Source organism: Bubalus kerabau, chromosome 17 (genome assembly GCF_029407905.1).
Source record: "Bubalus kerabau isolate K-KA32 ecotype Philippines breed swamp buffalo chromosome 17, PCC_UOA_SB_1v2, whole genome shotgun sequence".
Lineage (NCBI taxonomy): Eukaryota > Metazoa > Chordata > Mammalia > Artiodactyla > Bovidae > Bubalus > Bubalus kerabau.
The window spans coordinates 5,106,647-5,120,002 of record NC_073640.1 but is presented as its reverse complement, the minus strand read 5'-3'; the positions used below and the strand labels follow the sequence as shown (position 1 = coordinate 5,120,002).

The 13,356-nt window shown below is 49.3% G+C and overlaps 1 protein-coding gene across 3 annotated transcripts in view; it reads left to right on the top strand.

Annotated features, from left to right (window-relative positions):
• The first annotated feature begins 68 nt into the window (after positions 1-68).
• PDPR (pyruvate dehydrogenase phosphatase regulatory subunit) overlaps positions 69-13,356 on the top strand; it is a 46,305-nt gene continuing 33,017 nt past the window's right edge. Inside the window, exons 1-3 of one of the 3 annotated variants that reach the window (XM_055551315.1) lie at positions 69-186; positions 11,512-11,799; positions 12,874-13,007. In XM_055551315.1, the coding sequence (XP_055407290.1) occupies positions 11,576-11,799; positions 12,874-13,007 (358 nt within the window). In that variant the 5' untranslated portion in view covers positions 69-186; positions 11,512-11,575. The other 2 variants (XM_055551314.1, XM_055551316.1) reach the window with 2 other exon arrangements.

Genomic DNA, 13,356 nt, shown 5'->3' with positions numbered 1-13,356 from the left:
CTTGCCCGGGACCGTAAAACGCGGAAGGTCGCGTCTCCAGCGTCCCCGGAACCTCACGCCCTCCGCCCCGCCCCCTTCCCGCCCCCACATCCCTTTCCGGCCCCCAGGACCCCTGGGTCCTGCCGTGCCTGCCGCCCCGCCTCAGTCGAGGCGCCGCTGCGCGCGGAGCCTTCGGCCGCCCGTGAGGTAAAGGGAGGCTCTGGTTAGGACGCCGCTCCGGCCTGCCGACCGCGCGGGCCTCGGCGGCCCGGGACCCCGCGCCCCCAGCTTTCTCCCACGGTCTGGCTCCGGTAGCTCCGGCCGGCCCTCGTCTTCCGTCAGCTCTGGCCAGCCCTGGGGAGCCGCGTCCCCGCGCTCCCCCAGCCTCTCTGCTGCTGTGACGCCTCGCAGAGCCGTGCCGAGGCCGGGGCACCGGCCCTGCGGGCACCCAGCGCGGCCGGGTGACCTCTTTCCCGGCGCCCCTCGGCCGTGCACCGCCCCTGCCGCGCGTCAGGCTCGTCCACCCGGGTCGCCTGTGCAGGTGGAGTCGTTTTCCCGCGTGGAGACGTGCTTGTTCTTGACCAGCTGGTCAGCTGCTGCAGAGTCGGCAGCGAGGTTACCTGGAAACGGCCAGGCGGGGCAGGGAGGTCTCTTCTAACGTGAGGTTTGAGTGAGGCATCTTCAAGTCCGTTTTCCCTGTGCGTTTGTGAGCGTGGTGTGGGGGTGCGGGGCGAGGAGAGAGCCGGGCTCAAGGGGCGCTTTTCTAGGGCTAGGGGTTTGGATCAGGTTCTCAAACTTCGTATCACCGGGTGCACTTGTTGAAAGATGCAGCACCCTAGACCAGCAGGAACAGAATCTCCAGAGAGGGAGCCTCTGAATGTGTGTCTGCGTGTTTTAAAATAGTTGTCGGAGGTGGGCTTTATGCTGAGGGAGGTGTGGGAAATGGTGTGCTGATCCATTTAGAACACCGTTAATAGACGCTTCTCACCCAGGGTCCTTTGTGACCAGCAGCCAATTTGTACAGGATGCTGTGACCATGTAGAGGAACAACTCACAGGAGCTGGAGCTGTCTTTTTCTTATCTGTGAAAGCACATCTGATCATAACCAGAGACAGTTTTGAGGTTGTTTAGCAGAAATTACACACATGATTGGTTTTCAACCAGATATGTTTTACTTCATCTTTGACATTTTCCATTTCTTCTCTACTGATTTTATCTCCTTTGCCCTCAGGCTTTATTTACTTTTGCTGCCAACCTACTGGAATAGACTCTGTTGCCTTCCTTACTTTGATTCTTTGCATCCACTGTAAATCCTCCTTTTATTTGTTCTCACCACTTCACTGACTCTTGAAGGTCATGATGAGCACAAGGTCAAAAATCCTTTTCTTGGTTCTTATCACTCTGGTCTTTTAGTATTATTTCTTTTTGAAACTGAAATGTTATTATGTTTCTAATGCCACCTTTGCTAACCCTTGTCGTTCTGGCCTCCTTTACAGCTACCCTTTTTTAACTCATCTTAATTTAAAGGTAGCATGGAATAATGATTCAATGGCAGACTCTGGTGCTAAACTCACAGGCTTTGAATTCAGGCTCTGCTGCTCATCAGTATCGTAGGAGCTTGGATCAGTCATTTCAGTTCTCTGTGCTGCCATTTCCTCAGGCGTACAACAGAAATTGTAGCATCTTTTTCATGGATGTGTGAGGATTAAATTAGCAGTATATATAAAGCGGTGTCTGGCACATAATAATTACCTATAAGAATATTACCGTTTTGGAAAAAAGTTGTTTCATGTTATTTGGCTAGCTCCTCACATCTGGGGCCCTAGGCTTGAGATCTAAGTCATCGATTAATTTTTCCCCCATCTTCTTTGTTCTTTGTCCTCATTCATTTTATCTCATTCAAGTAGTATTTCCAAGGTGCCTACAGTGAATGCTGAGAAAAACGCTGATTGAGTCACACCTGGTCCCTGCTCTCAGAGACTTCCATTATCATGGAACTAAAAGCTCCCACTTTCCAAGTGCTTCTGAGGTGCTATTTGCCCTGTTTTTCCTGCCCTGTCTGCTTTGGTCTTGCAGCAGCCATGTGAAATAGAACTCCTAGCCCATGTTACGGATAAGCAGCCTGAAGCACAGAAATTGAATAACTTGCTCAATGTCATACAGTTGATGAGAGGTGGGGGAGATTCTCAAACCCAGATCTATCTGCTTCTAAAATCCTTATTCTCAGATGGGTTCCTGTTTTGCTTCCCTGATCAGCAAACAGACCGTTACAGAGTGTGGCTGGCTCTGAGCTGGGGAATGTGCAAGGTGTTTAGGGCAACATAGAGGAGTCACCTAACTGACTGTTGGGGGGAGGGTGGGGACAAATAAGATATCACCCAGGCTCAGAGCTGAGGAGATTATCTTTATTTGGCGGAGGAGGGGTGGCAGGAACTGCCAGTTAGAAGGTAGAGTTTGCACAGATCCTGGAGGTGGAAGAGAAAGTTCATGCTGGCATGTGTGTAGAATTACAGCAGTTTAGGTTTGATGAGTGTGAGAGGTGAGAGAAGAGAAATGAGAGCAGAGATAAGTGAGCAGACACGGAAGGGTCTTGCACTTGCTCTTAAGGAATGTGACTTTGAGGGCACCAGATAGTCATTGCAGGGTGCAAGCAGGGGCATGAAATAGGGTCTTCATTTTAGAGGTTTGCTCAGGCCCCTGTGTGAAGCCTGGGGGGCGTCCAGAGAACCGTGGGGAACCTTCCGCAGTGAACTGAGAGAGAGGTTGGTGGTCTGTGCTCAGGACAGGGCAGTGCAGATAGAGAGAAGTGGGTCCGTTGGAGGGAAGTGTAGGCTGTAGGCTTGTCGGTTAAGCCTGGATGATTGCCTGGAGAGAGGAGGTGAGAGAAGGGGAGGCATGTGGGATGACACCCGGGACTCTCCTGAGTGGGGCCCCCCGGGGGACAGAGGAAGTGGAGCAGAGTTGGAGATTGAGGAAGATGGCTTTACCTTTGAGATGTGCTCAGTCTGACCAGTGGGAGTCCAAGTGGAGGTGGCCCTTCTTCAGCTGGACCTGCAGGTCTGAGCTCAGGGATGGGTTAGGCCGTCAGTCATGGTAGGAAAGGGTGTCAGTGTAGACAGGGGTGGATGGGGAGAGCAGCTGGCCTCAGGGAGCCCCGAGGGACATCCACACAGAGGGCAGGGCAGAGGAGAGGCTGGCGGGATGTGATAAGGGAGGAGGCTGCCCAGCAAACAAGGGAAGCGTGTGAGCAGGAGGGAGCCTTCAGTGGGCCGGTGGGGTGGCGCCCAGGCCTGCCCTGGGAAGCAGTAGCCTTTGTGTTCCTGGTGAGAGTGGTGCAGTGGTCTAGTGGGGAAGAAGCCCGACCAATTTGGTTTAGGAGAGAGTAGGTTGGGGGGTGGAGTGAGAAACAAAAATCTGAGCAATGCCTATGTACTTTACTTATTGTGTACATGTTAAGAAATTTTGTTTAAAAAATTCCTTGACCAACCATGCCATCACCAAGGTCATAAAAGAAAGACTTAAGACACAGGTGATGGCAAATAAGTAGACATCAGGGCAGCTCATTGCTGCAAAAATAATGCTGGGGAAATATCATTAACACTGATAATGTGAACTTTGAGTGGAGGGAAATCTTAATTTTCTTCTCTTCTTGAGTTTTTGCAGTGACCATTGTTTTATAATTTAGAATTTTAGAAATTAAACATAGCTAATTGAAGAGTCTTATGGAGCTTTGCTTTTTCCGCTTAAATCCCCTTGGCAGGGTGAGGGGTACTCGAGCACATTTAAATGCTGATGAGAAGGAGGGAAATGTGAAGTTATGTGAAAGAGGAGAACAGTTAATGGAGCTCAATTCAAAAGAAAGAGGCAGGAAATGGGAGCCAGGCCTCTGTGAGGGATTACCTTTGACCCTGTGAAAAAAGACGAAGATGGTTGCAGATGCAAAGAGGTTTCAGGGAGGGGTCTCAGGGAACAAGGTGAGACAGAGGATGTGAGGTCAGAGGTTAGGAGAGGAGCAAGATCCCCACACATGTACTGCTGCACTCAGTGCCCCCACCCCTGCAGCAGGCCAACACCAACCCACGCCTCCGCTAGAGACTCCTGGACACTCACAGGCAAGTCTGGTTCAGTCTCTTGTGAGGGTCACTGCTCCTTTCTCCTGGGTCCTGGTGCACACAATGCAAAGGAATACAGGAAAACAGTAGAATAGGAAAGAGTAGAGGTCTCTTCAAGAAAATTAGAGATACCAAGGGAACACTCGGAGAAGGTGATGGCACCCCACTCCAGTACTCTTGCCTGGAAAATCCCATGGACAGAGGAGCCTGGTGGGCTGCAGTCCATGGGGTCGCGAAGAGTCGGACACGACTGAGCGACTTCACTTTGACTTTTCACTTTCACGCATTGGAGAAGGAAATGGCAACACACTCCAGTGTTCTTGCCTGGAGAACCCCAGGGACGGGGAGCCTGGTGGGCTGCCATAGCAGCGGCAGCAGCAGCAGCAAGGGAACACTTCATGCAAAGATGGGCTCGATAAAGGACAGAAATGGTGTGGACCTAACAGAAGCAGAAGATATTAAGAAGAGGGGGCAAGAATACACAGAAGAACTGTACAAAAAAGATCTTCACGACCCAGATAACCACAATGATGTGATAATTCACCTAGAGCCAGACACCCTGGAATGTGAAGTCAAGGGGGCCTTAGGAAAGATCACTATGAACAAAGCTAGTGAAGGTGATGGAATTCCAGTTGAGCTATTCCAAATCCTGAAAGATGATGCTGTGAAAGTGCTGCACTCAATATGCGAGCAAATTTGGAAAACGCAGCAGTGGCCACAGGACTAGAAAATGTCAGTTTTCATTCCAGTCCCAAAGAAGTTCAGTTCAGTTGCTCAGTCATGTCCGACCCTTTGTGACCCCATGGACTGCAGCACACCAGGCCTCCCTGTCCATCACCAAGTCCGAGAGTTTATTCAAACTCATGTCCATTGAGTCGGTGTCGCCATCCAACCATCTCATCCTCTGTCCTCCCCTTCTCCTCTCGCCTTCAATCCCAAAGAAAGGCAATGCCAAACAATGCTCAAACTACTGCACAATTGCACTCATCTCACACGCTAACAAAGTAATGCTCAAAATTCTCCAAGCTAGTCTTCAACAGTATATGAACCGTGAACTTCCAGATGTTCAAGCTGCTTTTAGAAAAGGCAGAGAGAGGAACCAGAGATCAAATTGCCAACATCCGTTGGATCATTGAAAAAGCAAAAGAGTTCCAGAAAAACATGTTTTATTGATTATGCCAAAGCCTTTGACTGTGTGGATCACAATAAACTGTGGAAAATTCTAAAGGAGATGGGAATACCAGACCACCTGACCTACCTCTTGAGAAATCTGTATGCAGGTCAGGAAGCAATAGTTAGAACTGGACATGGAACAACAAACTGGTTCCAAATAGGAAAAGGAGTTTGTCAAGGCTGTGTATTGTCACCCTGCTTATTTAACTTATATGCAGAGTACATCATGAGAAACGCTGGGCTGGAAGAAGCACAAGTTGGAATCAAGATTGCCAGGAGAAATATCAATAACCTCAGATATGAGGATGATACCACCCTTATGGCAGAAAGTAAAGAAGAACTAAAGAGCCTGTTGATGAAAGTGAAAGAGGAGAATGAAAAAGTTGGCTTAAAGCTCAACATTCAGAAAACTAAGATCATGGCATCTGGTGCCATCACTTCATGGCAAATAGATGGGGAAACAATGGAAACAGTGACAGACTTTATTTTTTGGGCTCCAAAATCACTGCAGATGGTGATTGCAGCCATGAAATTAAAAGACGCTTACTCCTTGGAAAGAAAGTTATGACCAACCTAGACAGCATATTATAAAGCAGAGACATTACTTGGCCAACAGAGGTCCATCTAGTCAAGGCTATGGATTTTCCAGTAGTCATGTATGGATGTGAGAGTTGGACTATAAAGAAAGCTGAGCTCCGAAGAATTGATGCTTTTGAACTGTGGTGTTGGAGAAGACTCTTGAGAGTCCCTTGGACTGCAAGGAGATCCAACCAGTCCATCCTAAAGGAGACCAGTCCTGGGTGTTCTTTGGAAGGACTGATGTTGAAGCTGAAGCTCCAATACTTTGACCACCTGATGCGAAGAGCTGACTCATTTGAAAAGACCCTGATGTTGGGAAAGATTGAAGGTGGGAGAAGGGGACGACAGAGGATGAGATGGTTGGATGGCATCACTGACTCAATGGACATGGGTTTGGGTGGACTCTGGGAGTTAGGGATGAACAGGGAAGCCTGGTGTGCTGCGATTCATGGGGTTGCAAAGAGTCAGACACGACTGAGCGACTGAACTTAACTGAACTGAACTTCACTCGTGCTATTACATTCATTCAGGTGCAGCCAGAAGTATTAGTTATCTCGCAAATTCCACCTCGTTCTGCCAGCAGGTGATCGAGAGCTAGACTGTTGTCAAGAACTACATTAGCCAAAGAAATGAGAGGACTTATCCAATCTGTGCCATCATATAAGCAAACTGATGAGATTTCTCAGTGTTGCTTCATGACAGGTAAAACCTCCCCATGAAACTGCGGATCTGATGGCCAGCCCTGCCCCCACTGAGATCATTCCTAGTGCTCTCTGGGTACAATGTGAGCCAGAGTGGTCCTGTTACAGATGAAAATCCCACTCACCTTGTAGTCCCTACACTATGTGTTCCTTTAAAGTGAACTTTATCAGTGCATTTATAGTCTGTAGCCTGGCTGGAAAAGCACAGAGCCTGGCCAGAGTTCTGTAACATATGATGGTTTGGGTGTCTGCAGAGGAAAGGATGCAGATCTGAATGTCCATCTCACAGTTGTTAAGTAGACACATCCTTGAAGTACATAACTGTTGTTATAACTTAAAACAATAAGGGAACAGCAGACCGTTACATTGATAATGAAGTGGGTAAAGCTCGACAACATTTTGAACAAGATGTTCATGTAAGATCCTGCTGAGTGTAGTAGCGAGAATGGCTATTAACAATCTAACCCACTGCATCATTTAACTTGTCTGTCGATGCTGTCTTTTTTTTAATATATAATTTACTTATTGTTAATTGAGGAATAATCAGCTTTACAGTATTGTGTTGGTTTCTGCTGAACATCAGCGTGATTCAGCCATAGGTATACCTGTGTCCCCTCCATCATTTATTTATGTGAGTGTGTTGCACTCTCAGCTGCAGCATAGGGGATCTTCAGGTCTTCACTGTCATATGGGATCTTAGTTCCCCAGTCATGGATCAAACCACGCCTCCTGCATTGCAAGGTGAATTTTTTTTTTTTTTTTTGCAAGGTGGATTCTTAACCACTGGGCCAGCAGGGAAGTCCCGATGCTGCCTGTCTTGAAAAGGTATCTCAGCTCTTCCACTGGCTTTACAGGCAGTTGTTCTGTTGTGACCTGTGGGGTTTCTGGAGGTAAAAGCTTTAGTCTGGACACATGTACCCAGCTAAGATATCCCTTACTTTTTGACAGCAGTGGGCGTGGTTCAGATTACTTTATAGGTGCCTCTCCATATTGGCATTAGTTGGTCTTCAGGGAACCTGTCTTTTCAGGGTTTGTGTTTTTTTTGTAATTTTTATTTGTTTACTTTTGGCTGCACTGGGTCTTCATTGCATTGGGCGGGCTTTCTCTAGTTGTAGCTGGCAGAGGCTCTCTTGGTTTCGGTGCGTGAGCTTCTCACTGCTGTGGCTTCTCTTGTTGAGGAGTACAGGCTCTAGGCACACGGGCTCAGTACTCATGGCTTGTGGGCTTAGAGCTTGGGCTCAGTAGCTGTGGCACACGGGCTTAGTTGCTCTGCAGCATGTGAAATCTTTCTGGACCAGGATCCAACCTGTGACCCCTGCATTGGCAGGCAGATTCTTTTTTTTTTTTTTTTCCATTTTTTATTTTTTTAGTTTTGGCAGGCAGATTCTTAACCACTAGACCGCTAGGGAAGCCCTGGTCACTTTATTTTGTAAGTCATTAAAATTTTTTTAATTTTCTTTTTATTGGAGTATAGTTAAATTACAATGCTATGTTGGTTTCAGGTGTACAGAAAGTGGATCTGGTATATAAATCTCCATTCCTTTTCAGATTCTTTTCCCAAATAGGTTATACAGAATATCGAGTAGAGTTTCCTGTGCTATATGCTTGGTCCTCATTAGCTTTATGTAATAGTGTGTGTTTGTTAATCCCAATCTCCTAATTTATCCCTCCACCCCACATTCCCCCTTTAGTAACCATAAATTTGATTTCTAGATCTGTGAGTCTGTGTTTTGTAAAAAGTTCACTTGTGTGGTTTTCATTTTCTTTTTTATTAGTTGTGTTTATTTTGGCTGTGCTGGGTCTTCACTGCTGTGTAGACTTTGCTCTGGTTGCGGTGAGCAGGGGCTGCTCTCTAGGTGGGGTGCTCAGGATGCGTGCTTCAGTGTACGGAGCTCGTGTTCTAGGGCGCTTGGGTTCAGTACTTTGGGCGTGTAGGCTCAGGAGTTGCGACTCCTGGGCTCTCGCACCCAAGCCCAATAGTTGTGGTGCCTGGGCTTAGTTGCTCTGAGGCATCAGGGATCTTCCTGGATCTGGGATTGAACCCTTGTCTCCTGTATTAGTTGGAAGAATCTTTACCACTGAGCCTCCAGGGAAGCCCTGTGTCATTTTTAAAATTAAATTCCGCATGAAAGTGATATCACGTGGTATTTGTCTTTCTCTGTGGGACTGACTCCGCTTGGTGTGATAATCTCGAGGTCCGTCCATGCTGCTGCAGATGGCGTTGTTGTGTTCCATTTAATGGCTGAGCAGTATTCCACTGTTACACGTACTGTTGTACACGCACCTTGTATATGTAGTGTATGTACTGCACCGTCTTCATCCTTTCCTCTGTCAGTGGACATTTAGCTCACTTCCATGACTTGGCTGTGGTAGATAGTGCTCCAGGGACCATTGGAGGGCGTGTATCTTAGTGAATTATAGTTTTCTCTGGGTGTATGTCCAGTAGTGGGATTGCTGGATCATACGGTAATTCTATATTTAGTTTTTTTAAGGTACCTCCATATTGTTCTCCATAGTGGTTGTGCCAGTTTGCATTCCCACCAACAGTGTAAGAGGGTTCCCTTTTTCTCCACACCCTCTCCAGCATTTGGTGTCTGTAGGTTTTTTGATGATGGCCCTTCTGACCAGTGAGAGGTGATACCTCACTATAGTTTTGATTTTAATTTCTCTAGTAATTAGTGATGTTGAGCATCTTTTCTTGTGTATTTTGGCCATCTGTCTGTCTTTGGAGAAATGGTGAGGTTTTAAGGGAGAGAAATGAAGGATTGGAACTGGGGAGACGATGGGCCCTGTGGCGATGGGCTTACACCAGGACTAACTGTGTGGACAACTTTCCATCTTGAGGCAGAGTCTGACAGGGACCTGAGGCACGATGGGACACAAGGTGGCCAGGATGGTTGGTCCCTGGGACACGGTCCGGGCCTGCCTCGGTCACAGATGCGAGAGTCCCCTGACGGACGATACCTCAGCCTTGGACGGTTCAGGCTGCTGGCGGTTCATGGGTTCGCGGGCTGTCGTGGAGGAGGTGGGAGCTTGCTCGCCGTGGGCCGCCCTGACGTCTGCTTGGCGCCCCCTCTGCTCCTAAGGCCGCCTCTTCCTGTGTGTCCGCGACTCTGTGGTCTGCTGGCAGCTCTGTCTGCAGGTTCCTGACGCTTGACGCGTTCTCTGGTTTGCTGTCACATCAATTCTGTTAAAACCCTGCCTTGGTCGTATGCAGCCTGTGGTACTGGACCGAGGAGCAGAGTCTCCTTGGGCAGTTCCTGCCTCTGCCTAGGGTTCACGGACGTGGCAGCCTCCCAGCCAGGTCCCTCAGTGTCATAGTGGGTTCTGGGACTCGTTAATCAATAGAAGTTCAGTCGCGGCTTTCTTGGGAGTCGTGCTGAGACATGAGCGCGAAAACCAGCAGCAGGTGCCCTTGTGGCCCTGCGGAGGAGAGCAGGCCGCCCACCCGCTCGGTGCTGCTGTGCAAGGGGTCCAGTTCCTGCTTCTGCTTTGGGCACCTCAGAGATGGCAGTCTCAGGCTTGGGCACCAGCTGCTCCATGTTTCCCGGCGCTGCCTGCTGGGTCTCTGGCTGTTGACTCTGGAACCTTCCACTGTGCTCACAGACACCCTCACAGCCTCTGCCATGTCTGATCCATCTCAGGTTAAACATGGTTGTTTAACCCTCAGACTTGGCCCTCCTCCTTATTTCTCCGTTTTTCACATTTTAGCATCAGTTGTTGGCAGATAAGTTCTGTCATCTCTGTTTCCCAAGCAATCCAGTCATTTCTCTGACTCCGCTGCCCCATCCTCATCTGAGCCAGCCTGGTGTTTCAATGAGAAGTGCAACAGTTTCCTGGCTCACCTCTGCTTTCCCTGTCCTCCTGGGAGCCTTCCGTGGAGCCAGCCTCACCCTGGAGAAACAGAGCAGACCGTGTCATCCCCCTGCTTTAGTGTTTTCCTTTGCACTTAGAGTAAGCCCCGCTGCTCGCGGGGATCCTGGAGCCCCTGCATAGTTGGTCTCTGCCCCTCCATTGCAGCCTCTCGTGGGGATCCTGGAGCCCCCGTGTGGTTGGTCCCTGCCCCTCCCCATGGCCTCTTGTGGGGATCCTGGAGCCCCCATGTGGTTGGTCCCTGCCCCTCCAGCGTGGCCTCTCGTGGGGATCCTGGAGCCCCCGTGTGGTGGGTCTGTGCCCCTCCAGCGTAGCCTCTCTTGGGGATCCTGGAGCCCCCGTGTGGTTGGTCTGTGCCCCTCCAGTGTGGCCTCTCGTGGGGATCCTGGAGCCCCCGTGTGGTTGGTCTCTGACCTTCCAGCGCGGCCTCTCTTGGGGATCCTGGAGCCCCCGTGTGGTGGGTCTGTGCCCCTCCAGCGTAGCCTCTCTTGGGGATCCTGGAGCTCCCGTGTGGTGGGTCCGTGCCCCTCCAGCGCGGCCTCTCTTGGGGATCCTGGAGCCCCAGTGTGGTTGGTCTCTGCCTCTCCAGCGCGGCCTCTCTTGGGGATCCTGGAGCCCCCACGTGGTTGGTCTCTGCTGCTCCAGTGCAGCCTCAGGTGGGCCCCCCTCTCACGTGCTGTGCACACACTGTCCCCTCTTCTGTGCTGACTCCTCAAGCTCCGTCTCTCCAGGCCTTTGCACTCACTGCTTCTTTCCGGCCTCACGTAGCTGGTTCTTTGTCATCCAGGTCTTTTCTAATGTCTCCCCTCTGACCACCGTATTTTGAGGCTTCCCCCAGCGACCCTGTCCTGTTAGCTCTGTTGCTTCTTTTGTTCGTGTATTGGCTGCTTGTCTGTCTGTCTCAGATGTAAGTTGTGTAAAGGCAGGACCTCCTCGTTTGTCTTCCCCGCTGTTACACCTGGCAGCGTGTCTGGAACTCAGTAAGTCCTGAAACGTTTGCTGAGTGAACAGTTAGCGTTCTGGGTTTCAGCCTTTTCTCGTTAATCCTATGCTCTGAGTGCAGCAGAATGACGCGCTTGGTTTCCTCTGTCTAGTGTGAATTCCTGGGATCTGCTGCGTGGCTGAGTGAGAGCACGGCCCCCGTCGCTGACAGACGTGATGCTGCCCCGGTTGCTGGCGGTGGTCCGAGGACCGGGAAGCCGCCGAGGATGGCGGGAGGGCTCCCCAGCCAGAGGCAGCGCGTCAGCGGCCGCGGCGCCGCCCGTGGCCCTGCCCGCCCAGGCGCAGGTGGTCGTCTGCGGCGGTGGAATCATGGGCACATCCGTGGCCTATCACCTCTCCAAGATGGGGTGGAAGGATGTCGTCCTTCTGGAGCAGGGCAGGTAGGACTCCAGCTGGCCGTGGCTTGGGGCTCTGCTGCTCTGGGCTTCCCTCATCTCTGTCATCTCAGCTCACCCACCAATAGCTAACCTAAGTGTCACTAAATAGATGAATAAATTACAAAAATGAAATCTTCAGGACTTCGTTTTGCCATGCCTAATAGTCCTGTTTTCTGGTTTTCATAGTTTACGATGTAACAAGTAGATAAAGAATGTATTTATTTCTGGTTTAAAGTACATCTTGCTCTCTTTGTTGTATTAATTCAGCAATAAATACTGTGACTCGGGTGCTTCTCCTGTGAGCTGAGATGAAATTGGCTATATTCTGTCTTATTTCTGTTCCTTTTCTTTGATTATTTTAGAAATGATCTAAATTACTTTAGATTACAGAACAGTTGCAGTGATCGTGCAGAGTTACCCCACATCCACCTTAGTCTGTTACCAGCATCTTCTGTAAGGATTAATGTTTCAGTTCATGAGCCAGGATTGATACATTCGTTTAAACTAAAGTTGATGCTTTATTTCCCCTCGTGTCCTTTTTCTGTGCCAGGCTTTTGTTCCCTGCCACAAATTGGACTTCATTCTAAATTCTGAATAGGTGGCAGATTGACGTAGTTCAGAATTGAAAATGTGTAAAAGAGCACATCGGGGAAAGCTCCTTCAGCTCCTCAACCCCTAACGACAAGCTTCCCTCACTGGAAGTGAGTTAAGTTCTTTAGGTACCATTCCAGATAATCCTCTCCATATATAATCAAATAAGTGTGGGTAGGTGTGTATGCAGGTATCTGGAGATTCATTTATGTGTTTCATACAAGTGACAGCGTACCCTGAATAGTTGTCCTCACCTGGCTCTTTTCATTAGAGTTGCTCCATTAGGATTGGCCTGTGAAAGTGGTCTTTTTTTTTTTTTTTTTTTTTAATGGTGTATAGGTGAAATTCCAGAATTTTAAATCATTCTTATGTTGATAGACAGTGAGGTTGACTGCATCTTTGGCTGTCGCAGCAGTGGTGTAATGAGGAACCTTGAACTTGCTGTATCCACTGACGTGTGCATCTCCCTGACCATCTGTCCTGCAGGCTGGCTGCTGGCTCCACGAGGTTCTGTGCTGGCATCCTAAGCACCGCCAGGCACTTGGCCATAGAGCAAAAGATGGCAGATTATTCAAACAAACTCTACCATCAGTTAGAGCAAGAAACGGGGATCCAGACAGGTAAGAGGTAGTCTAGGCCCGTACTCAGTACTCTGGTGCTGCACCAAGGTGGCCTGTTGGTCTGGTAGTTCAGACTTGAGTTTCAGCCCGGGCTCTGCCACTTGTCCGGCTCTGACCTTGGGCGAGTCTCTTAGCTTCTTGCACTGTCTTCACGTTCCTTATCTGTAGATTGAGGGTCTTCAATCAGTACCCTAGCTCCTTTTCAGATTCTGTTATTCTTATGAAGTGAAAATCTTCCTGGGCCATTTCCTATATATTCCACTCCTCAAAGTATAATAAGTGGCAACACTTGGCGCCTCAACTTCAGGTATTTGGTGGTTAAATCATAGCTTGACCCACCCAAATATTG